The sequence below is a fragment of the Acanthochromis polyacanthus genome, chromosome 13, assembly GCF_021347895.1.
Source record: "Acanthochromis polyacanthus isolate Apoly-LR-REF ecotype Palm Island chromosome 13, KAUST_Apoly_ChrSc, whole genome shotgun sequence".
NCBI lineage: Eukaryota > Metazoa > Chordata > Actinopteri > Pomacentridae > Acanthochromis > Acanthochromis polyacanthus.
The window spans coordinates 31,178,501-31,202,866 of record NC_067125.1 but is presented as its reverse complement, the minus strand read 5'-3'; the positions used below and the strand labels follow the sequence as shown (position 1 = coordinate 31,202,866).

At 40.5% G+C, this 24,366-nt stretch overlaps 2 protein-coding genes across 7 annotated transcripts in view; both read right to left on the bottom strand.

Annotated features, from left to right (window-relative positions):
- Nucleotides 1–2,596: 2,596 nt before the first annotated feature.
- Nucleotides 2,597–24,366, bottom strand: part of LOC110971901 (dehydrogenase/reductase SDR family member 11-like) — a 37,949-nt gene continuing 16,179 nt past the window's right edge. For 3 of the 6 annotated variants that reach the window (XM_051958273.1, XM_051958278.1, XM_051958277.1), the window contains 6 exons: nucleotides 22,796–23,005; nucleotides 22,445–22,539; nucleotides 19,937–20,066; nucleotides 19,684–19,776; nucleotides 19,528–19,593; nucleotides 19,257–19,396 (listed from right to left, as the gene is read on the bottom strand). In XM_051958273.1, coding sequence (XP_051814233.1) covers nucleotides 19,355–19,396; nucleotides 19,528–19,593; nucleotides 19,684–19,776; nucleotides 19,937–20,066; nucleotides 22,445–22,539; nucleotides 22,796–23,005 — 636 coding nt within the window. In that variant the 3' untranslated portion in view covers nucleotides 19,257–19,354. Of the gene's footprint in view, nucleotides 2,872–2,962; nucleotides 3,029–3,109; nucleotides 3,203–4,313; nucleotides 4,444–4,635; nucleotides 4,731–5,059; nucleotides 5,270–8,160; nucleotides 8,307–19,256; nucleotides 19,397–19,527; nucleotides 19,594–19,683; nucleotides 19,777–19,936; nucleotides 20,067–22,444; nucleotides 22,540–22,795; nucleotides 23,006–24,366 lie in introns of those variants that run through there. The other 3 variants (XM_051958272.1, XM_051958276.1, XM_051958275.1) reach the window with 2 other exon arrangements.
- On the bottom strand, nucleotides 9,107–13,717 carry LOC110970814 (dehydrogenase/reductase SDR family member 11-like). The gene is made up of 8 exons (XM_022221137.2): nucleotides 13,485–13,717; nucleotides 12,211–12,420; nucleotides 11,791–11,885; nucleotides 11,543–11,672; nucleotides 11,300–11,392; nucleotides 11,145–11,210; nucleotides 10,918–11,016; nucleotides 9,107–9,281 (listed from the first exon to the last, which is right to left on the bottom strand). Exons 1-7 carry the CDS (start codon nucleotides 13,614–13,616, stop codon nucleotides 10,975–10,977), a joined length of 768 nt encoding a protein of 255 aa, XP_022076829.2. The 5' UTR covers nucleotides 13,617–13,717; the 3' UTR covers nucleotides 9,107–9,281; nucleotides 10,918–10,974.

Here is a 24,366-nt window from a genome sequence, read left to right as displayed (position 1 = left end):
CTTCCCCCACAACCTGGGAAAGAAGCCTTAAAGAGGTAGTCTTACCTCACAATTCTTTTTGATCGGTACAAACATGTTACTTGTGTGAAAAATGTACTTCATTTTCAATGTTTGATATTGCTGCAATACAAATGCCATGTCACACACAGAAATAATTTTAGATTTTTTAGAAACAATTAATTTAAAACAGGCCTGAGACAAATGTTGTGACTTCACTATGACTTTTTTGTATATTGTCAGGTGGGGCCTAGTTATTTGAGATCCCAGGAGCAGCCACTACCTAATTAAAAGCTTTAAGCAGACCAATGAAAAGTTAAAATGGGAAACATTATGTTAACCATATGATTATGCTTGCTGAAATATATACTCAAAATTGTTGATTTGATGAGATGATTTATTTTGTTTAAACTAAGTGGAATGATTTTGATTTAGAAAGAGATTCAGTGCAGCTTAATGTGAATGTTAACTAAAGTAATCCCTGTTTAAGCTCTGTGTGTGCAGGGCAAAAAGCAGAAGTCACCATGACACTGCAGAAAGGAGAACATTGAGGAAGTTCTGTGGCCAAATATGGTTATAGGAAGCGCATGAAGAATGACTTCACCATTGTGCCTTGAATGTGCCTTGAATGTGTATTGACCAGGCCTTGACAATGTGTGTAGTTGTTGTGAGCCTGATAGTTAAGCAACTGAGCGTACAGATAATGTGTGTGTATTAGAGGATGAGACTATAAAAGAGAGAGACAAAGACACTGAATTCGGAGTTCTCCCCCGGAGGGGGGAGGTGCTGCTCGCCGGAGCTGCCGGGGAGCCTATGATTATGCAATTTGTGGACAAGTACAGGTGAGATACAAGGACACTGACAAAGAGTTTTGTGTTTTGATGTCTGAAATCCTACCCAGCCAAAGGCAAGGGCAGAAGACTACAATGTATGAGGCATGGGTGATCATCAACAAAGTGGAGAACTACATACACACAGCAAACTGCACCTTTATGGCGGCGATTCCAGCCGCTTTATTTTTTATGTCCCCCTGTCACAACAGTCAACAGGGTTTTTATTAGTGGCTCTAATCGAGTGGGAACCGACAGCTCGTCAGTATATTTTGCCCTGATTTCACTTTATTTGCCACAACAGAGCACACACGTGCATTGTTGATGGTATCCTCCGTCCAATCCGCTGGCTTGATAGCCTGGAGCCACAGCTGCCTTCAGTTGCTCTGAAACGGCTGAGAGCCCATTGGCATGCGGTAGAACTTATGTCCCTCTTGAGTATTACGGTTCGTACAACCAAAAACACAACAGCCTGACATTATGATGCCGACAGTTCAGCGTTAGCTTTTAGTTTTGCTACTCCGTGTGGTGCGAACAATGCCAGGTAAATGACATGAAGCGGTACTTCCGTTGCCTTGATGCGCACGCAGCTTGTTGATGACGTAGGTTCTGATGGGGTCTATACACTGGAAATGTGGAATGAAATACCTTTGTTCATCTTTTTTTGTCTCTTTTACATCAAAGTTCCATGGAAATTTTACACTCTCAAGAACACGTACATGAATTTAGCCATCAGTTTTAACACAATAATGTGAAAGGACACACTGCACAGAGGCCAGCTCAAAGTTCAGAACACACAGATTAAAACAAACCAGCTCAAAATGTAATAAGTTAACGCATTACACACATTACACATTGAGTCGTGTTTTTTGGAAGGTTTACTACATCGATTCATGCTGACTGTTAACTTGTCTGTTATTATTTATGAATTTTGTAAAGTAAATCATTAATTACTATGTAGTAGATCAAACCATTGTTAGATAATTATTAATGTCATTATCAGTTGTGATGCTTTGTTATCTTAAATGTATATATTTGTATGAGTAATGCTCAGTTATCTTTTTGAACCCGCATTTACTGCTATCTTGACTCAAAGTCAATTTGGAAATGGTCTGAATACTAGATTAACAGTAGTAAAGTGTTTTGAAAGCTCCTGTAAACTATGACTGTTTAAGATTGACATTGTTGAATGAGATTAATAAGATCTACACTGTTTTGTGAGGTCAACATGATTTAAGTGTACTTTGTACTTCTGATGACACATTTAATATCATTTACATTGTTAATGGCATGAAAGTGGTTGGTCTGTTAAAAATATTTTATTAAACATATTAACATTCATTTTCTAGCTGATACATTTCAGTAGCCTGTAATTATTGCGGATGCAGAATGTTAAGCTTGGCATATTTAAAGAAACAGAATGTACTGTTTCGAAGGATGCTGAAAATAAGCAGCAATATTATGACCAGCTGTATATTGTGAAAATGAATGCACTTTAATGATTACAAGTGGTTATTGGACAAAGACGTCACTGAGAATGTGTTTGTGATAGAATCAGGAACACGTTAGACTGAATTTGTGCTTTATTGAAACTGTGAGAAAATGGAATACAGTGACAGACTTTAGTGAAATGAGATGAGTATCTGAAATAAATATGAAGAAATGAAATATGTTGAACAGAAATGTGTTAATGAACTTTGTTCATGATTTTGAGGTGTTTACTAAAACAAACACAGAAGCAATCTGGAAAGAAGCACAGAACACTGTGATTTCACTGTTCTGCTTTATTCAGTTATTTATTTCAATATAAATACTGAAACACTGCACATTATCACAAACACACCGTGACCACCATGAAGCATGGTGGTGGCAGCATCATTTAGAAAAAATACAGTTTGAATTCCACGACCAAAGTGAGTCCAGGATGATATGAAATTATTACTTTCATAGCTGTCGTGAAACATTCACATGAAGAATTTGTCAGCTGTCACATAGTGCATCACTAGAACGGAGACTCCACAGGTGTGATCTTGAGTTCTCCAATCTGAAAAAAAGTAAAGTTATCAAATTATGAACAAACTGTTCATATTTATGTCAAAAGTGTAATAACAACCAACACAGAGAAAATCACATACCTGCACATTTGGAGGGGCACTGAGGATGTACAAAACAGCTTCTGCAATATCCCCTCCAGACAGATTCTGTCAGAGAAGTATAAAGTGCTTAAATACAGTTTTATACTGGTAATTACATCAGCAGTACAATCAGAACAGTATTTTTACCTTATGTTGAGAGTACAGCATTTTAACCTTTTCTGGTTCTTGGCTGTAGACACGATAACCAAATTCTGTCTCCACAACACCAGGAGAAATACTCTGTAGGAAGAACAACCTTCAGTTACAAACACCTTACATTCATTAATAATGATGTTAAAGCTGCTGTCCGGAGTTTCCGTTTGTTTTCAATTTATGTATCATTTTTTAACAAAGCTTAAATGTGTTAGTCTAGTTCGATACTATAATATAAAGTTAGTATAACGCGATATGAAAATTTATTCCTGAGCTCCGCCTTCCTCTCATAGACCCCCATGTTATTCCAAAAAGCGCCGGTTGCTGCCGACCAATCAAGTTCGAGCTTCAGCTTTGTCATGCTGTCAATCAACGGTTACGCGCACAGCAAGCAAGCCCATGCAGAGGTGGGCGAGCTACGCACTACGCGACCGCGCGCACATTTGTTTTGCTTGTGGAGGAGAGAGCATCAGGGCTCAGCAACTTCCAGAAAAGTTACCAATCCCATGGCTTGTCAGGCCAAGAGACTGCAGGACGTTTTTTGGCTCGGGGTGCTCGCGTCGCTCCCCGACCACGGCCTCCATAGCCCGCCTGACGGCTTCGTTTAGATGCCCGACCTCTGGAGGAAGATGTTGGGGCGTCTGGGACATACTCTTCGTCAGAGGAGTCATGCAATTCTGAACTCTAGATAGAAATAAATAAACAATGTAACACATATACACGCGTAAATGCACTAAGTTTGATAAACACCGTCATCGAGAGGGATACACGAGTGTAATCACATATTGAAACTTTACTCGTTTGTCCTAGCAGATTCATGTTATTTTGGTATTAGGACAAGTTAGACTCAATACAGCATTCTAACGTAATTCCTTTATTATTTACTAAATGTAGAAGAGTTGAAAACAGCAAAACAGGCGAGATGCTGCAGCACTCCGGGCACTCCTCTCATGTACTGCGCGCGTGCACAAATAAAGGGGCGAAATCAGAGGGAGGGTGGGACCAACAGTGTTTTGGGAGACGCTGCGATTCAAACTCCGGACAGCAGCTTTAATGGTAGTAGTGGTTTAGAATCTGAACCACTACAGTCCATCATCTAAACTTCAGATGACGGACTGTGGGAGATGTTAATGAAGCACAAAGCAGGCTGAATGAGTAGCAATTATTTTTGTGAAAGTTGACAGCTATGAAGTCTTACTGTGGCCCGGATGTGGCTCTTGGCCTCACGCAGCTCCTGCCTCAAGCCCTCAGTCAGGGTGGTCACTGCAAACTTGGTGCCAGCGTAGAAATGTCCATCACTAACAGGAGGTACGAAATGTCCAACAACGCTGCAACACAAAAAGATGTATAAGTTGTTAACCAGGTCAGCATTTACCAACATGTACTGAAGTGACATCAGAGCACAGAACTGGAAAAATGCCAAATGACGGAAGTGTTGGTTGAAACTGTACTGTCATGTTTACTGTACAAGGTCAAACGCTGTAACAGTTAGTTAATAAATAATAGGCAGAAAACTGCACCTGTTGAGGTTGATGATGTGCCCGTCATCAACATTTCTTTCTTTCATCGACTGGTACGCTTCACGTGTGCAGATGGACAACCCAACAACGTTTACCTGCAAGACACCAAGCAGAAAGAAAACCAGTGGAGAATATATCTGCAAAACTTCACACTAAATCTTTTGTTGTGCACAAAGAAACATCTTTTTATTGGCTTTAAAAGCTTCGAATTAGTAAGTCTTGAAGTTGCTCTTACATTTCCATGTTTATTTCAGATTTTACAGTCCACATGTTCCTGTAGTGAAATGATGTCATGTTTAATCATTTTTGACTTGTCACTGTATGAGACACTCAGGTGTTATAAAATGAATGACTTTAAGTATTGATCAAATATCACAGTAGGTAATAAGCTGTGACTTCTTAAATAAAAGCACTGAGTTCTTACATCCAGCATGTTCCTCCAGCCGCTGGTTTTACCGCTTAATAACGGCTCTGGATGACACAATCCGGCATTGTTGATGCAAACATCTACGCCTTTGTGCTGCACTTTGACGGTTGCAAACATGGACAGAATGTCCTCCTCTTTGGTCAAATCACATTTGATAGGCACCAAAACACCACTGTGGCCTGCGTTTTTACACTCTGCTGCCAGTTCCTGAGATCAGAATGAAAAACATAGCATATGATTAGCTTCACAGTTCACTTTTTTCTTCAGAAATTCTTCAGCAAACTGCAGATTTCATTGAAACTGCATTTTAATGTGACTAAAACACACATTCCATGTGAGCTTTACATAATTATTTTAGGTGGGCGAAGACCCCCTGAGTCTTCAGGCTCTGCCTCCTCTACGGAGGACATGTTTACTGGGTTCAGAATTTCTTCGAAGTGCCCTTTCCACCGCCCGACAATGTCCCCAGTATGAGTTAGCAGTTTTCCATCCCAACTGTATACAACATGAGCAAAGCCCTGCCTCCCTTTCCTGAGGCATCAAACAGTTTTCCAGAACTTCCTCAAGGCCAACCGAAAGTCCTTCTCCATAACATCCTCAAACTCCTCCCACACCCGAGCTTTAGCTTCCACAACTGCCGCAGCTGCAGCCCTTTTGGCTGACCAGTATCTGCCAGCTGCTTCAGGCAATCCCCGAGCCAGCCAGGCCCAAAAAGCCTCACCGCGGCGCTGGCATCCACCAGCGGGTTTTTGGGTTGCCCCCGCAACAGGCACCAGTGACTTTCAGGCCACAGCTCCTAACAGCTACTTCCACAATGGAGGCTTTTGCCCACTCAGACTCCATGTCTACAATCTCCCCTGGGATGCAGAAGAAACTCTTCCAGATGTGGGAGTTTAAAACCGCACAGACAGGGTCCTCTTCCAGACATTCCCAGTTCACCCTTACTACACGCTTGGGTTTACCAGGTCTGTCCGGCAGTCTTCTCTACCATCTGATTCAACTCACCTCCAGGTGGTGATCAGTTGACAGGTCTGCATTTCTCTTCGCCCGAGTGTCCAAGATATATAGCTGCAGGTTTGATGATGTGACTATGAAGTCGATCATTGACCTTTGACCTAAGATGCTCTGGCACCAAATACACTTATGAGCAACGTTATGTTCGAGCATGGTATTTGCTATGGCCAGTCCATGACTAGCACAGAAGTCCAATAACAAAACACCGCTCGGGTTCAGATCGGGCAGGCCGTTCCTCCCAATCACCCACCTCCAGGTTTCTCTTGAAACCTGGATTGACCACGTGAGCGTTGAAGTCCATCAGGAGAACTATGGACTCCCCGGGTGGCACCCCTTCCAGGACACCACCCAGAGACTCCAAGAAGGCTGAGCACTTTGAACTGCTGTTCGGTGCATAAGCACAAACAACAGTTAGAGTTTTCCCCTCTGCAACACAAAGTCGTAGAGAGGTGACCCTCTCGTTCTCCGGGTAGAACTCCAACAAAGCAGTGCTCAACCAAGGGGCTCGCGAGTATCCCCATACCCACCCTGTGCTGCTCACCCTGGGCAACAATGGGAAAAGGAGAGAGTCCGACCCCTCCCCAGGATTCTGGTTCTAGAACCTGTGCTGTGCGTGGAGATGAGCCCAGCTATATCTGGCTGGTATCACTCCACTTGTCGCACCAACTCAGGTTCCTTCCTCGCCAGTGAGGTGACGTTTCATATCCCCATATGAATCCTTTGTGTTCACTTTGCATAAAATTCAAAAACAACAACATCTGCAATGTTTTCCTTCCTATGTTTTTTTCCCTGTTTTTACATAAATGAAAGACTGGTGGAAGCTTCTTGGATAGTTTTTCCAATTGTGTTGTAGTATCTGACCAGATGTGCTGTTAGACATGTGATTCTCATGACTTGAGATAAGTGATGTTGGTGTTGCTAGGCATGTGCTATATGTCAGAATGGAGTGTATCTTCTTGTTGAAAGAACAAGAAGTTCCTGTGTCTAGGGAATTATCCTATGGATTTCGCCACAGGGTTTATCAATGAGGCTCTTGTTTTTTGGTCTTCTGATACAAATTACATGTTGTGACAATGGTTCCACTTGTTTAAAACATATAAAACATATAAAAGTGACCTCCGTTTACTGTTCGGGGAGATCCATTTGGCCGGATCCTCCCAGACAGTCTCTCTGTCTGATCGATGCTGTTCTTCCTTATAATAGACTTATTATTAAGCAAGTCAGTGTCACGGACTTTTCTCCTTCACCTGCACATCATGGACATCAGAGAGAAACCACGACAAAATTTGGCGTCACGAACAGGATCAGAAGCGGCGTTCTTCGACAGCCGGCAGCCCCTTGGTCGCTTTTCTCCGTCCCGGTACAACGTCAGGTGAGCTGGTTCTCACTATTATTGGGATGCTGATGTGCTCATGGGTGCTGTGGAGTTGTTGCTGACACGCTGCACTGTCAAGAATTCAGTGCGCTGGTGTCCTGTGGTGCATGGGTGTTTGGAGCAATGTTCGGTCTAAATTGGGGTTTATTGCGCATAAAATGTGGGGAATAGAATAGATACACTCCATTCTGACATATAGCACATGCCTAGCAACACCAACATCACTTATCTCAAGTCATGAGAATCACATGTCTAACAGCACATCTGGTCAGATACTACAGTGTGACAGAGGTTTAGTTGACTTCTGATTCAATACTGAGTCAAACTTATTGTCTGAGATATTTCCAGGAAACCTTTAAATGGAGAAGATGAGTTTGGATTTACAGTGAAGATGGATGATGTATTATTTCATTACAGAGGAAGTTCAATGCCATACATGGGAGTTGTTGGCATAGTAACTAACTGGACCTCCCCTTCCTCTTCTGATTACATAAGTCTAATGCAGCAAAAAATATCTGTACAAAGGAAACATTAAACATCAAAATGTAGAAAAGATATAGTTCATGTTACAGTTGCGTTCAGTAGCTGTAGTTAACTTAATGTGAGAAACACATGAAAATGTCTTGTTTCTGCAAGAGCAACTTTCACTTGTGTTGTGTGCAATGTTTGTCTGTGTGCAACTTTCTCCATAAAAAGACAAAGATCAGACCTTGATTTGGTCCACGTTCCTGGCACAGCCCACCACCGTCATCCCACAGCGGACCAGCTCTTTGGCTACGGCCGCCCCGATCCCCACCGAGGCTCCGGTCACCAGAGCCACTCTGCTCTTCCAGCGGTCCATCACAGCGATACACTGGGAACCTGCTACAGACACAGAAGAAGAAGAGAAGACGGAGAGTCTGACAGCCACGGAGCCCTGAATGCAGCACACTGGAGACGGTTCAAAGTTAAATACACTGCGCTGTATTTATGACCCCTGTGCATAATTGTACAACAACATCTGCATATTCAATGAAGTTATGTGAAATTTTACCTTTATACTATGAGTATTTTCTGAGTTATAAATCTTTGAAATACATATTACTTGGCCCAAATCTCATGGCTTTTATTTTGTACCAATATTTTGCTATTTATTTTAATATTTAATTATTTCTTTAATATTTCTTACATTAGATTTCTTTTACAGATACACATGTAACTTTAAAAAAAAATCCAGTTACATATTTTAAATATTTGTGCGTATAAAATGTTTTGTGGTTTCATGATAACAATAATTTCTTGCTCTGGACTTTATAGTCACCAGAGCTCAACTCAGCTGTACACTGATGGGACATTTTGGACCAGTGTGTTAGAGAGTGCTCTTGTATGCCATCGCAACACCAGAACAGTTTCATATATGTAAACAGAACATCAAAGGAAAGAATATCTTTTGGAAGAATCATGTTAGTTCCTCCTGTGGGATTCAACAGACTTTTCAATGCCAAGATCAGCAGTGTTGTGGTGGGACATTGTGGCGCAACATGACACTCTCTGGTTTTTTTCCCCATCATTCGTCACCCGTCTCTATGTTGTCCACTGTGCATTGTTGGAGTGTGATATTTAGCTACAAATCAAACTTTCATCTGTATAAGAAAAAGGCTGAGCTGCAACAAGTGTCAGGTTCCACTCAGACATTTTATTGTATGCTTAAGTGCAGAAACTACAGTTCAAATTTCAAAAAACAGATTTATTTCATGATTATATGAAAATATAACTGCAGTGAAGAAATCCGATGAAGGATTTGTCAGTGGTTCCATTATTAGTTGGTTATTAAAACAACATGAAGACATACACACGTGGACAAAATTGTTGGTACCCCTCAGTTAAAGAAGGAAAAACCCACAATTCTCACTGAAATCACTTGAAACTCACAAAAGTAACAATAAATAAAAATTTATTGAAAATTAAATAATCAAAATCAGCCATCACTTTTGAATTGCTGATTAACATAATTATTTAAAAAAACAAACTAATGAAATAGGGCTGGACAAAAATGATGGTACCCATAACTTAATATTTTGTTGCACAACCTTTTGAGGCAATCACTGCAATTAAACGATTTCTGTATTTGTCAATGAGCGTTCTGCAGCTGTCAACAGGTATTTTGGCCCACTCCTCATGAGCAAACAGCTCCAGTTGTCTCAGGTTTGATGGGTGTCTTCTCCAAATGGCATGTTTCAGCTCCTTCCACATATGTTCAATGGGATTCAGATCTGGGCTCATAGAAGGCCACTTTAGAATAGTCCAACGCTTTTCTCTCAGCCATTCTTGGGTGTTTTTGGCTGTGTGTTTTGGATCGTTGTCCTGTTGGAAGACCCATGACCTGCGACTGAGACCAAGCTTTCTGACACTAGGCAGCACATTTCTCTCCAGAATGCCTTGATAGTCTTCAGATTTCATCGTACCTTGCACACTTTCAAGACACCCTGTGCCAGATGCAGCAAAGCAGCCCCAAAACATTACTGAGCCTCCTCCATGTTTCACCGTAGGGACAGTGTTCTTTTCTTCGTATGCTTGGTTTTTGAGTCTATGAACATAGAGTTGATGTGCCTTACCAAAAAGCTCCAGTTTGATCTCATCTGTCCAAAGGACATTCTCCCAGAAGCTTTGTGGCTTGTCAACATGCATTTTTGCAAATTCCAGTCTGGCTTTTTTATGAGTTTTTTTCAGCAGTGGTGTCCTCCTTGGTCGTCTCCCATGAAGTCCACTTTGGCTCAAACAACGACGAATGGTGCGATCTGACACTGATGTACCTTGGCCTTGGAGTTCACCTTTAATTTCTTTGGAGGTTGCTCTGGGCTCTTTGGATACAATTCCAACGATCCGTCTCTTCAATTTTTCATCAATTTTCCTCTTGCGGCCACGTCCAGGGAGGTTGGCTACTGTCCCGTGGGTCTTGAACTTCTGAATAATATGAGCCACTGTTGTCACAGGAACTTCAAGCTGTTTAGAGATGGTCTTATAGCCTTTACCTTTAAGATGTTTGTCTATAATTTTTTTCGGATGTCCTGGGACAATTCTCTCCTTCGCTTTCTGTTGTCCATGTTCAGTGTGGTACACACCTTTTCACCAAATAGCAGGGTGACTACTTGTCTCCCTTTAAATAGGCAGACTGACTGATTATGAGTTTGGAAACACCTGTGATGTCAATTAAATGACACACCTGAGTTAATCATGCCACTCTGGTCAAATAGTTTTCAATCTTTTATAGAGGTACCATCATTTTTGTCCAGGCCTGTTTCATTAGTTTGTTTTTTTAAATAATTATGTTAATCAACAATTCAAAAGTAATGGCTGTTATTGATTATTTAATTTTCAATAAATTTTTATTTATTGTTACTTTTGTGAGTTTCAAGTGATTTCAGTGAGAATTGTGGGTTTTTCCTTCTTTAACTGAGGGGTACCAACAATTTTGTCCACGTGTGTAACTGTAGTGAGGGAGTCACATTCAGAATTCCTCAGGTGTCACATCATTGGTGCATCATTAGACCTGCTGCTCCACAGGACGGAGCACGATGTCTCCGATCTGAAAGAAAAGTTATGTTATCGAACTGTGAGCAAACTGCTAAATATTTTATTTATGTCAAATAAAAGAGCAAATGTCAAAAATTAGATATAAGAAAATGCAGGAAAATAAGACAGAAAGTCACATACCTGCATATGTGGAGGGGCACCGAGGGCGTACAGAACAGCCCCAGCAACATCCAGTCCAGACAGATTCTGTCAGAGAAGTAAAATGTGCTTAAATATGTTGTTACCTTAATTATTGCATCAACTGTACTCTTGGAAAGCAGTAACAACACTTTTACCTTATGCTGAGAGAAAAGAGCTGCATATTTTTCTGGATCGTTGCTGTAGAGCCGCTCACCAAATTCAGTGTCCACAACACCAGGAGAAATACACTGTAGAGAGAGTAAAGTAGGTCCATTATTAACTTTGATATCAGACTTTGGGAGATTTTAGGATCAGCTTAGTTCAAATTTGATGAAGCACAAAGCCGGCCGAGTGAGTAGCAAATATTTTTCTGAAAGCTGACAGTCATGAAGTCTTACTGTGGCCCGGATGTGGCTCTTGGCTTCGAGCAGCTCCTGCCTCAGGCCCTCAGTCAGGGCGGTCACTGCGTACTTGGTGCCAGTGTAGAAATGCAACTCAGGAATTTTAGGGACATAATGTCCCACCACGCTGCAAGAAGAACATGCAAGAACCGTTCATCAGGTCTGCCAAGGTTATTCAAGTCATATTACAACCATATTTACTGTTTTAGGTCAAAAGCTGGAAACATTTGTCAGTTATCTGGCACCTGTTTATGTGGATGATATGACCGTCATCAACATTTCTTTCTTTCATCGACTGGTACGCTTCACGCGTGCAGATGGACAAGGCAAGAACGTTCACCTGGAAGACACCGAAAGGAAAGAAAACCAGTGAAGAATCTTTCATTAAAACCTCAAACTTCAAAATAAGCCATGCTAAAAACTGAATAAATCAACCCAATGATGTCACAGACATTTCTTTAATAATTTAAGTTTCATAGCCCAATTTGCTGCATGTTCTTGTTCTAAAATTATGTTACCTTTAACAAATTTAGGATTGATTAAGTGTTTTGATTTGTTGCTGCAAAAAAACCCCACAAGTTTTAAAACATTAATAACATAAACTCTTGGTCAAATGTCTCAGTAGTTCCTGAATTCTGATTTCTAAAATAACACTCAGTTCTTACATCCAGTATGTTCCTCCAGCTGCTGGTTTTTCCGCTTATCAGAGGATCTGGATGAGACAATCCAGCGTTGTTGATGCAAACATCTACGCCTTTGTGCTGCGCTTTGATGGTTGCAAACATGGCCAGAATCTCCTCCTCTTTGGTCAAATCACACTTGATAGGCACCAAAACACCACTGTGGCCTGCACTTTTACACTCCTCCGCCAGTTTCTGAAATCACAAATAAAAAAACAATCAATTCTGTGTTATTAGCAACCCACCACTCAAAAATTTGAATTTAAACTTTTCAAAAATACTATAAATCTGTTAACATTTGAATAAGTGTTGGTGAATACCTTCTTTAGTATTTACATTTTTTGATAAGGTAAGTCTTTATTTTATGAGATAAACTTATAGCTTTTTCTTCAGAAATTCTACAGAAAACTGCGGATTCCCGCAAAAGTAATCCACATCAATCCACCTTTTTACTTTTTTGTGGACATGACCTATAAAGACTTGCAGCTGCAGGCTACTAAAAATTGAAACACAATAATGCCATTATGTAATTTAAGAAAACCCTAGTGGTTTGGTAGGAATTTTCTGTCAGAGAACAGAGGCTAGACTGTTTTCATCAAACAGCCCAGCTTTGTGTGCACAGTGTTTCCAATAAACCTTGATGTCGAGCAAAGAAGTTTGGATTTACAGTCTGATGAAGGATGATGTATTATTTTAGAACAGAGGAGACAATATATTGTTAGTGGACTCTTTTGCTTACATAAGCTTGAGTTAACTTTCAGAGAGAAACACATAAAAATGGATTTTTGTCCACCAACAAAACAACAAAACCATGACAGCAATTTGCATTTGTTTTTCTTCTACAAAAGCTTGCCTGTTTACAGCTTCTGTGCATGTGTCAGTTTGCTCCGGGTTCTCCGGCTTCCTCCCACAGTCCTAAATCATGCTGAGATTAACTGCTATCTCTAAACTGTCTATAGGTGTGAGTGTGATTGTCTCTTTATGTAGCCCTGCGATAGACTGGTGACCTGTCCAGAGTGCCTTTTCCTTCAACCAAAGTCAGCTGGGATAGAGTCCAGCTTCCCGTGGACCTAATGAGGATTAAGCGGTGTATTGATAATGGATGGACGGATGGATGGATGGATGGATGGATGGATGGATGGATGGATGGATGGATGGATGGATGGATGGATGTTTGCAGCTTCCCTGTCAGCATCTCCTGTTTGATCATTTCTCTCCAAAGTAATCTGCAGAAATTAAGTTTTCAGTTAAGGTCAAACCTGGATTTTGTCCACGTTCCTGGCACAGCCCACCACCGTCATCCCACAGCGGACCAGCTCTTTGGCTACGGCCGCCCCGATCCCCACCGAGGCTCCGGTCACCAGAGCCACTCTGCCCTTCCAGCGGTCCATCACGGCGATACACAGGGAACCTGCTGCAGATACAGAAGAAGAAGAGAAGACGGAGTCTGACAGCCACGGAGCCCTGAATCCAGCAAACTGGGAACAAGGCCTCTTTGTCAATGTTAAATACTCCCTATGCTGCTTTCAGGATCCAGATAGACTGTAGGAATTCTGATAAACCAGTTCTGTCTCAAGAAGACTGTGAAATAAAATCCAACAACCAAACTTTCTCTGTCTTGCCCAGTTTTTCCTCATGAGAAATGTCAATTTCAATCCAACGTGATCAGAAAAAAAGAGAATGTCCTCCTCTGTGTAGGATTTCTTAATTTATCTTTGTAAGGTTTTAAATAGTTTCTCCACCAATTATAACTGTAAGAATATTAATAATGTTTCTCCACCAATGTATAAAATCTCGGATAAATGTTTGCTCAAATGGGGTTAAGGTTTTAATGCAGAATTATTACATAGTGTGGTATCTGACCTGAGACATGTGATGTTAGACGTGTTGCTAGACATGTGCTGTATGTTAGAATGGAAAATATCTTCTTGCTGAAAGAACTCAATGTTGTATTAGATAGGAGTTCCTGTGTCTAGGGAATTAACCTATGGATTCCGCAACGGGGTTTATCAATGAGGCTCTTGTTTTTTTGGTCTTCTAATACGAATCACATGTTGTGATAATGATGATGACGATGATGAAGATGCTGATGACGCCTCGGTGGAGAGTCCAGTCGGTCTTTGTTGATGTGGGTTAGAACAGCGGTGGGCAGAGTGGAGCCTCGGAGTTGGGAGAACTGGATGGTAAAGGAGGACCCTTAACCTTTTAGTCCCTGAGCCCTGTTTTTGAGGCACCTCCTCTTAGTCCCTACAGCCCCCGCCGGGCTGTAGGGACTAGGAGGATTCTGATGGCAAAGGAGGACTCAAAGTGGTGCTTTCAGGTATGGTCTTTTAAAAAGGATTTTTGCATCTCATAAAGGAAGGGGGGCATCTGGACCAACCTCTCTTGGGGAGGGATAAAGTCCAGATGTCCTTCGCATAATTACATTTGCAGATAATTTTGTGGTATCTATAACTCCAAAAATATATTAATTTGGTGAACACAATTTAACTGGGTGCATTACTGACAGATAGCTGATGAGAATGATACCAAACATGATCATATGTGACTTGCAGACATGTTAAAAGTAGGATGTTGGTACCAAAACAAATAAAACAGAGGAATAAAGACAAGGCAAGATATAGAGGGACCATGATGTTATTGAAAAGTTCACTTGTTCCATGAAATGGATGTACATAAAAAGGAGTTAAGTCCAGAATTGTGTAATGATTGTCTTTGTTAGTTCTGATCTGAGTCCAAAGTTCCTTTGTTAGTGAGTGGAATGTCTTTGCAGTTGTCACCCAGGTTCCTGAGTCCCCTTCAATGGCTCAGGAATCAGTCCGAATATTCATTGGCAGCCATTTGGTCCCTTGTTGGCTGGATAGTGAGTAGGGGTTTAAACCAGTCTCTTGGCTGAAACAGGCCTAATTTACATTCTGGAGGTCTGTGTAGGGGAATCATTTACAGTCTGGTCTGGTGCTCACCCCCTGCTGATTCGCTACTTTGCATCCTCCTACCAGATCTGGAAAATGTCTTGCTTGCAGTTTCTTGTTGTCTCAGCTCCACTGATCAAAGCAAGCCCCATCTCCAACTTGTGGCTGTGAAGGTGTTAAACCCAGAGCATGAAAGGGACAGACAAAATCTGGTCTTGTCCTGTTTCACTGTGTAATAATGGCTGATAGATTCTACATCTGGAACAGATGACATATTACAAAGCAATGCACAGTGATGCTCATGTTTCTGCACTACTTTACCTGCTATGTGCCCTATATTACACACGTGGACAAAATTGTTGGTACCCCTCAGTTAAAGAAGGAAAAACCCACAATTCTCACTGAAATCACTTGAAACTCACAAAAGTAACAATAAATAAAAATTTATTGAAAATTAAATAATCAAAATCAGCCATTACTTTTGAATTGTTGATTAACATAATTATTTAAAAAAACAAACTAATGAAATAGGGCTGGACAAAAATGATGGTACCCATAACTTAATATTTTGTTGCACAACCTTTTGAGGCAATCACTGCAATTAAACGATTTCTGTATTTGTCAATGAGCGTTCTGCAGCTGTCAACAGGTATTTTGGCCCACTCCTCATGAGCAAACAGCTCCAGTTGTCTCAGGTTTGATGGGTGTCTTCTCCAAATGGCATGTTTCAGCTCCTTCCACATATGTTCAATGGGATTCAGATCTGGGCTCATAGAAGGCCACTTTAGAATAGTCCAACGCTTTTCTCTCAGCCATTCTTGGGTGTTTTTGGCTGTGTGTTTTGGATCGTTGTCCTGTTGGAAGACCCATGACCTGCGACTGAGACCAAGCTTTCTGACACTAGGCAGCACATTTCTCTCCAGAATGCCTTGATAGTCTTCAGATTTCATCGTACCTTGCACACTTTCAAGACACCCTGTGCCAGATGCAGCAAAGCAGCCCCAAAACATTACTGAGCCTCCTCCATGTTTCACCGTAGGGACAGTGTTCTTTTCTTCGTATGCTTGGTTTTTGAGTCTATGAACATAGAGTTGATGTGCCTTACCAAAAAGCTCCAGTTTGATCTCATCTGTCCAAAGGACATTCTCCCAGAAGCTTTGTGGCTTGTCAACATGCATTTTTGCAAATTCCAGTCTGGCTTTTTTATGAGTTTTTTTCAGCAGTGGTGTCCTCCTTGGTCGTCTCCCATGAAGTCCACTTTGGCTCAAACAACGACGAATGGTGCGATCTGACACTGATGTACCTTGGCCTTGGAGTTCACCTTTAATTTCTTTGGAGGTTGCTCTGGGCTCTTTGGATACAATTCGAACGATCCGTCTCTTCAATTTGTCATCAATTTTCCTCTTGCGGCCACGTCCAGGGAGGTTGGCTACTGTCCCGTGGGTCTTGAACTTCTGAATAATATGAGCCACTGTTGTCACAGGAACTTCAAGCTGTTTAGAGATGGTCTTATAGCCTTTACCTTTAAGATGTTTGTCTATAATTTTTTTTCGGATGTCCTGGGACAATTCTCTCCTTCGCTTTCTGTTGTCCATGTTCAGTGTGGTACACACCTTTTCACCAAACAGCAGGGTGACTACTTGTCTCCCTTTAAATAGGCAGACTGACTGATTATGAGTTTGGAAACACCTGTGATGTCAATTAAATGACACACCTGAGTTAATCATGTCACTCTGGTCAAATAGTTTTCAATCTTTTATAGAGGTACCATCATTTTTGTCCAGGCCTGTTTCATTAGTTTGTTTTTTTTAAATAATTATGTTAATCAACAATTCAAAAGTAATGGCTGTTTTTGATTATTTAATTTTCAATAAATTTTTATTTATTGTTACTTTTGTGAGTTTCAAGTGATTTCAGTGAGAATTGTGGGTTTTTCCTTCTTTAACTGAGGGGTACCAACAATTTTGTCCACGTGTGTATAACCAAACCAGCTGTTTTAACCGGTTGAATACCTTCAAAAGACTACTTCACCTCATGCAATGTAGCTTTCAACTTGCCAAAACATGTCTGTGGCCCTACACTGAGACTGAAATGTTAATAATGCATCAAATTGACTTGTTTTACATGATGATGGTTGTATTTTAAACATTCTTGTCATTTGTTGAAATTGTTTCTTTTCTCTTTCTGTCTTGCAAAGGACCACAATGTAGCAAACCTTGTCGCCAAAACACTTCCAGTATTACTGCAGCTTATATATGGCAGCAAACATTAAAGTCTAGACAGTTTTTCACCCACACGAGCGACGATAACAACAAACTAGCAACAAATTCAGGTCAGCTAGCCAGTGCTGCAGCAAGCTAATGTAGCATAACATAATTAACATAAAATCGGCTATGTAGCTTTTAAGACAGATAATAAATGGTTTTGCTGCTTGTTAACCATTAATTGGTTAATGTATTGGATGACGGAGTGTATAATTTATTGGAAATGTATCATAAACAAGGCTACAGAGCTGAAAATCATTGATGTCTATGGGGGGCTTTTTACCCTGTAGTATCTGACCAGCTACTTGTGGGAAAACATGCATTTCCTTTTTGCCTATGTAAGCAGGTGGTCTCTGACCTGAGATGTGTTTTTGTCTGGGAGTGTTTATGTTAACGTGGTTTCTGTCTGGGAGATCGTAAAGTGACGTGGGGCCTGTCATTGAAGGGAAGTCATATGTTATGTTAGGTTTCCATGCATGGACCTATATCAGTGAATGACATCTGTTATCCTAGAAGAGAAACCCTATGCTATATGGATTTAGGGGTTCCTGTTTTTACCAGAGTTGTCAGATGTTGATTTAGAGGTGCATCTTGTTTTTCATCAAAGTCTCAGATGTTGAGCTCATATCCTTACCAGGAGGGTATAAAACCGATCACTAGGCCATTGTTTGAGGAGGAATCAATTGGCGGGCTCCTTCCAGGCATCTTCTGTCTGTATTGATGCTGTTCTTTTGTCAGTGTCACGGACGTTTCTCCTTCAACTGCACATCACGGACATCTGAGAAACTACGACAATCCCACATCAGGAGGGCTGCCTCCCTTAAAAATCCTGCTCTGACACTTTCACATTATCAGCAAAATAAGTTTGTATGTGTAAATTCTCATTAAAAAACAGCTTTATTTTGTACTGTCGGCATATTAGGTCAGTATACCTTACATTTTTCCTGGATTCTACAGCCACCTTTAACGTTTTGAGTAAAATTTATTTTTGTCACATTCTGCCATCTGTGTCTGCACTTGCCCTCCTTTTTTCTGAGTGCAGAGCTCAAACACAACTCGTGCTTGAGTCGTTTGAACTCAACACAAAGGCAAACCCAGCACGAGCTTCAGATCACAGGAGCTTCTGATGGTAATTTCTGTTATGAACAGCTTTCTTGTTTGCCTCAATGCCACCACAGACCTTAGGGGGATCTGTTAATATGAGACCCTGGCTTTTAGAAGCTCCTGGAGTGGCTGAACTGTTTTTGGTGACTGATGATCTTAAAGTGGTCACACAGGTGATCTTGAATTCTAACAAAAAAATCGCTTATCTCCAGCAATTTCTGAAGTCTAGCATCTTCTACCCAGCACTGCAGGAGGTTAGAGTGCACCTGATTAGCCTGGTAGCCACTTGCATAAACCACTTCCTGGGTTGACCAACCATCGGCCTGATAGCCTTTTGTCAGCTTCACCTCTTGAATTGGCAAGACTAGCTCAGGTTCCTGAATCAGCTAACCACCGGACCTAGTTCCCAAGCTGGCTAGCCATCAGGCCGCTAACCTGCTATGTAGGCCTGTGTCTGTGTTGGCTTGTCTCAGATGTGGTAGTGTTGAGCCAGATTCCAACTCCCACTTACCATCCAACTCCATATCATCCAGCTCTTTGTCCTTTCTGCAAGGCCAGGCTCTAAGGCAGGAAGCTGGACTCTGCTAACCTTTAGCTTGTTACCAGTTAGCAGCACTGAACCACTCAGCTACCTCACTGACCCTGCTATGGAGTCATCTCCGAGGAGATCTTCCACGAGGAAGCATGGCTCCTTATTACTTTTAAACATTAACCAGCAAGAAATATTTTAAGATACAAAACAGATTACGACTGAAATGTGATACCAAATTTATTTCATGGTTACGTGATGACATAACTGTTGTGAAGGAATCACATTCAGAATTCATCAGGTGTCACATCATTAATGCATCATAGCTGCTGCTCCACAGGACGGAGCAAGATTTCTCCAATCTGAAAGAAAAGTTTTGGTACTGGATTATGAGTAAACTGCTAATATTCAGTGAATTTGAAGAAACAATCTGAAATAGAAGAGCAAACATCAGAAACATAATACAATTGACAATAAGAGACTAAACACATACCTGCACATGTGGAGGAGCACCAAGGACATACAAAACAGCCTGAGCAACATCCAGTCCAGATAGATTCTGTCAAAGAATTAAAAAATGATTAAATACATTTGTAACCTCATATTTATGTCAGAAGTAATTTAGGAATGCAATAACAATACTTTTTACCTTATGTCGACTGTACAGAGCTTCAGCTTTACTTGGATCGTCGCTGTACATTCGATAACCAAATTCAGTGTCCACAACTCCAGGAGAAATACTCTGTAGAGACAGTAAACTGCAGTTACAAATGTCTTACATTCACTGATAATGGTGCTCGTGGAGCTGGAGATGGACTGTGGAAGATTTCTGCTCAGATTGAATGACACCAAAACAGCCCTAAAGAATAGAAACTATTAAGTAAAAAGCCATGAAGTCTTACTGTGGCCCGGATGTGGCTCTTGGCCTCACGCAGCTCCTGCCTCAGGCCTTCAGTCAGGGCAGTCACTGCAAACTTGGTGGCAGCGTAGAAATGAACATCATTAACTGGACCTACCAAATGTCCCAACACACTGCAAAAGGAGAAGAAGGGCTGTTAACCAGGCAGTGTTGCCAACTTAGCGACTTTCTCGCTAAATCTAGCGACTTTTCAAAGCTCCTATCGACTTTTTTTTGTCAAAAGCGACTAGCGACAAATCCAGCGACTTTTTCTGCCGTTTTGGAGACTCTGATAGGAAAACTCAGCTCATTCTGCAGTTACTGTTTTCAACAAGCAGCATGTGCTGCTGTGAGCTTCTCCCCCTCCCAGAGCACAGGCTGTCAGTCCAGTAACCCTGCAGCAGTCTCAGTGAGGGGAGGGGGAGACCCACATCACTCCGCGGCCAGATGGCAGATGAATTGCGCATGCGCAAAGTCACTACAGATCCCATCCAGACTTACGGAGCCATACACACTTGGACAAAATTGTTGGTACCCCTCAGTTAAAGAAGGAAAAACCCACAATTCTCACTGAAATCACTTGAAACTCACAAAAGTAACAATAAATAAAAATTTATTGAAAATTAAATAATCAAAATCAGCCATCACTTTTGAATTGTTGATTAACATAATTATTTTAAAAAACAAACTAATGAAATAGGGCTGGACAAAAATGATGGTACCCATAACCTAATATTTTGTTGCACAACCTTTTGAGGCAATCACTGCAATTAAACGATTTCTGTATTTGTCAATGAGCGTTCTGCAGCTGTCAACAGGTATTTTGGCCCACTCCTCATGAGCAAACAGCTCCAGTTGTCTCAGGTTTGATGGGTGTCTTCTCCAAATGGCATGTTTCAGCTCCTTCCGCATATGTTCAATGGGATTCAGATCTGGGCTCATAGAAGGCCACTTTAGAATAGTCCAACGCTTTTCTCTCAGCCATTCTTGGGTGTTTTTGGCTGTGTGTTTTGGATCGTTGTCCTGTTGGAAGACCCATGACCTGCGACTGAGACCAAGCTTTCTGACACTAGGCAGCACATTTCTCTCCAGAATGCCTTGATAGTCTTCAGATTTCATCGTACCTTGCACACTTTCAAGACACCCTGTGCCAGATGCAGCAAAGCAGCCCCAAAACATTACTGAGCCTCCTCCATGTTTCACCGTAGGGACAGTGTTCTTTTCTTCGTATGCTTGGTTTTTGAGTCTATGAACATAGAGTTGATGTGCCTTACCAAAAAGCTCCAGTTTGGTCTCATCTGTCCAAAGGACATTCTCCCAGAAGCTTTGTGGCTTGTCAACATGCATTTTTGCAAATTCCAGTCTGGCTTTTTTATGAGTTTTTTTCAGCAGTGGTGTCCTCCTTGGTCGTCTCCCATGAAGTCCACTTTGGCTCAAACAACGACTAATGGTGCGATCTGACACTGATGTACCTTGGCCTTGGAGTTCACCTTTAATTTCTTTGGAGGTTGCTCTGGGCTCTTTGGATACAATTCCAACGATCCGTCTCTTCAATTTGTCATCAATTTTCCTCTTGCGGCCACGTCCAGGGAGGTTGGCTACTGTCCCGTGGGTCTTGAACTTCTCAATAATAAGAGCCACTGTTGTCACAGGAACTTCAAGCTGTTTAGAGATGGTCTTATAGCCTTTACCTTTAAGATGTTTGTCTATAATTTTTTTTCGGATGTCCTGGGACAATTCTCTCCTTCGCTTTCTGTTGTCCATGTTCAGTGTGGTACACACCTTTTCACCAAACAGCAGGGTGACTACTTGTCTCCCTTTAAATAGGCAGACTGACTGATTATGAGTTTGGAAACACCTGTGATGTCAATTAAATGACACACCTGAGTTAATCATGTCACTCTGGTCAAATAGTTTTCAATCTTTTATAGAGGTACCATCATTTTTGTCCAGGCCTGTTTCATTAGTTTGTTTTTTTAAATAATTATGTTAATCAACAATTCAAAAGTAATGGCTGTTTTTGATTATTTAATTTTCAATAAATTTTTATTTATTGTTACTTTTGTGAGTTTCAAGTGATTTCAGTGAGAATTGTGGGTTTTTCCTTCTTTAACTGAGGGGTACCAACAATTTTGTCCAAGTGTGTATAAACGAAAATGTTTCTTCATTGTCATATTAAAATAAACCACAGCATTTAGCCTCTAGTACAAAAACATATTTTGGGTGTTTTATACTCACTTTTTTGTCTCTTCCACAACGTTATTCCTCTCTCCTACAACGTTGATTACAATTACATGCAAACTGGGAAATATGCAAATTAGGCGATGACATCATTTAGCGACTTTTAGGACAGCCAATAGCGACTTTCCTTACTGAGGAGTTGGCAACAGTGTAACCAGGTCAGTGTTTACCAACATGTACTGATGTCATATTGTGTTACAGCATACTGTTTTAGATCAAAATGATTAACAATTAATATATTTTCCTCAAAAATTATCTATAAAACCGGCACCTGTTTATGTTGATGATGTGTCCGTCATCGACATTTCTTTCCTTCATCGACTGATACGCTTCACGTGTGCAGATGGACAAGGCAAGAACGTTCACCTGGAAGAAACCAAGCAGGAAGAATATATCTGCCATGAACACCTCAAACTTCACACTGAATTTCATCTCTTTGAAAGTGTTTCTTTAATTAAATAAGAATTTACCATCCAATTTGTTGCTTGTTCTTATTCTAAAATGGCCTTTTGTTCTGATACTTTTGACTTGAGGAAGTGTTTTTTGTTTTTGTCTTATCACAGTAGGAAAAGCACAAGTTCAATTTTCTCAGTAAGCCAACAAGATAATACTCAGTTCTTACATCCAGTATGTTTCTCCAGCCGCTCATTGTGCCACTTAATAGTGAACCTTGAAGAGACAATCCAGCGTTGTTGATGCAAACATCTACACCTTTGTGCTGCGCTTTGATGGTTGCAAACATGTACAGGATGTCCTCCTCTTTGGTCAAATCACACTTGATCGGCACCAAAACACCACTGTAGCCTGCTTTTGTACACTCTGCTGCCAGTTCCTGAAATCAAAAGGAAAAAAATAACAGAGGGTCAACTTCACAATCAACTTTGTGTTTTTAGTAACCTGTCAAACTATTTAAAAATGCTGTAGATCTGTAGATTTGGGGGAAATAGCTTTAAATAGACATTTGTGAATACTTTATTTAGAATTTACATTTTTGATGAGGTCTCTATTGTGGGAAATAATCTAACTGTAGCTTTTTCTGCAGACATTCTAAAGTAACTGCTGATTTCTGGGAAACTCTGGACAATTTATTACAAGTTAAATCATAGGAAACTGACCAGTGGAGGTAGTAATCCACTTAGGCTGCAAATCGTGACCATTTTCATTGCTGATTAGTTGTTGTTGGTCTACAAATTGTCAGAAAATGGTGAAAAATGTCGATCAGTGTCCAAGATGATATCCTGAAATGTTCACAAACCAAAGATATTATGGTCACAGATGAGGGAAAAAAAAAAGAAAATATTTACATTTAAGAAGCTGAAATAATAGAATTCACATTTTTTTTAATTAAAATTGCTCAAACCAAAAAGATTCATTGACCTTTTCATGTATTTCATCTCTTGATCGATTTGTTCACAATCAGTTTATGACATTTTATATGTTGAACCACACCTTTGACTCTTTTCTTGGGTTCTTATTTATTTTATGATAGTGTGATGATCGTTGTTTAAGGTGTAGTGAGTCGCACCTTTATCATTTATAACAGGAACTGTAAATTTTCATTTCAAACTGTATGCTAATGTGACACAAACACACATCCCACGTGAGCTTCACATCATCTTTTTGTGTTAACTAAACAAGTTTTGTTGTTCGTGATTAATGAATGAATCCAAAAACTTAAAATTTGGCTTTAGAAATCTTAATACAATTGCATTCAGATTTATAAAGCCTAATGTGTTGAAGTTTAATCAGCAGCACATTCATATTTGCTGGGGCCTCTTGCCAGGTCATCATTGTAAATGAGAAATTATTAAGAAAAAACTAACAAAAACAACGCATTCAACAACTGTTGAAATATATATATATATATAAATATATATATATATATATATATATATATATATACCGGTATATATAATTCTTCATTTTACCAGGTAAGCTCAATTGAGAACAATGAATCCTTTGTGTTCACTATGTATACAACACATTTCAATAATGACAAGATTTACAGTTTTCTGTTAAACACAAAAATGCTTTGCTACCTTAACACAAAACTGACACTTTTTAAAAAAAAATGTACTTTTGACTAACATATTATTTTTGCAGTACATGTAACTTGAAGCTGTTCAGTGGGGGATTATGCAAGTTTTACTGGACAGTCCACAGTCTCCAGTCAGACTTGTTTTGTAACTTTTG

Excerpts from the sequence above, each read along its gene's own strand:
- LOC110970814 (XM_022221137.2), bottom strand. The coding sequence starts at position 13,616 with ATGGACCGCTGGAAGGGCAGAGTGGCTCTGGTGACCGGAGCCTCGGTG. Across the intron at positions 12,421-13,484 it reads GGAACGTGGACAAAATCCAG|AAACTGGCGGAGGAGTGTAA; the intron begins GTTTGACCTTAA and ends TTGTGATTTCAG. Across the intron at positions 11,886-12,210 it reads GCTGGAGGAACATACTGGAT|GTGAACGTTCTTGCCTTGTC; the intron begins GTAAGAACTGAG and ends GGTGTCTTCCAG.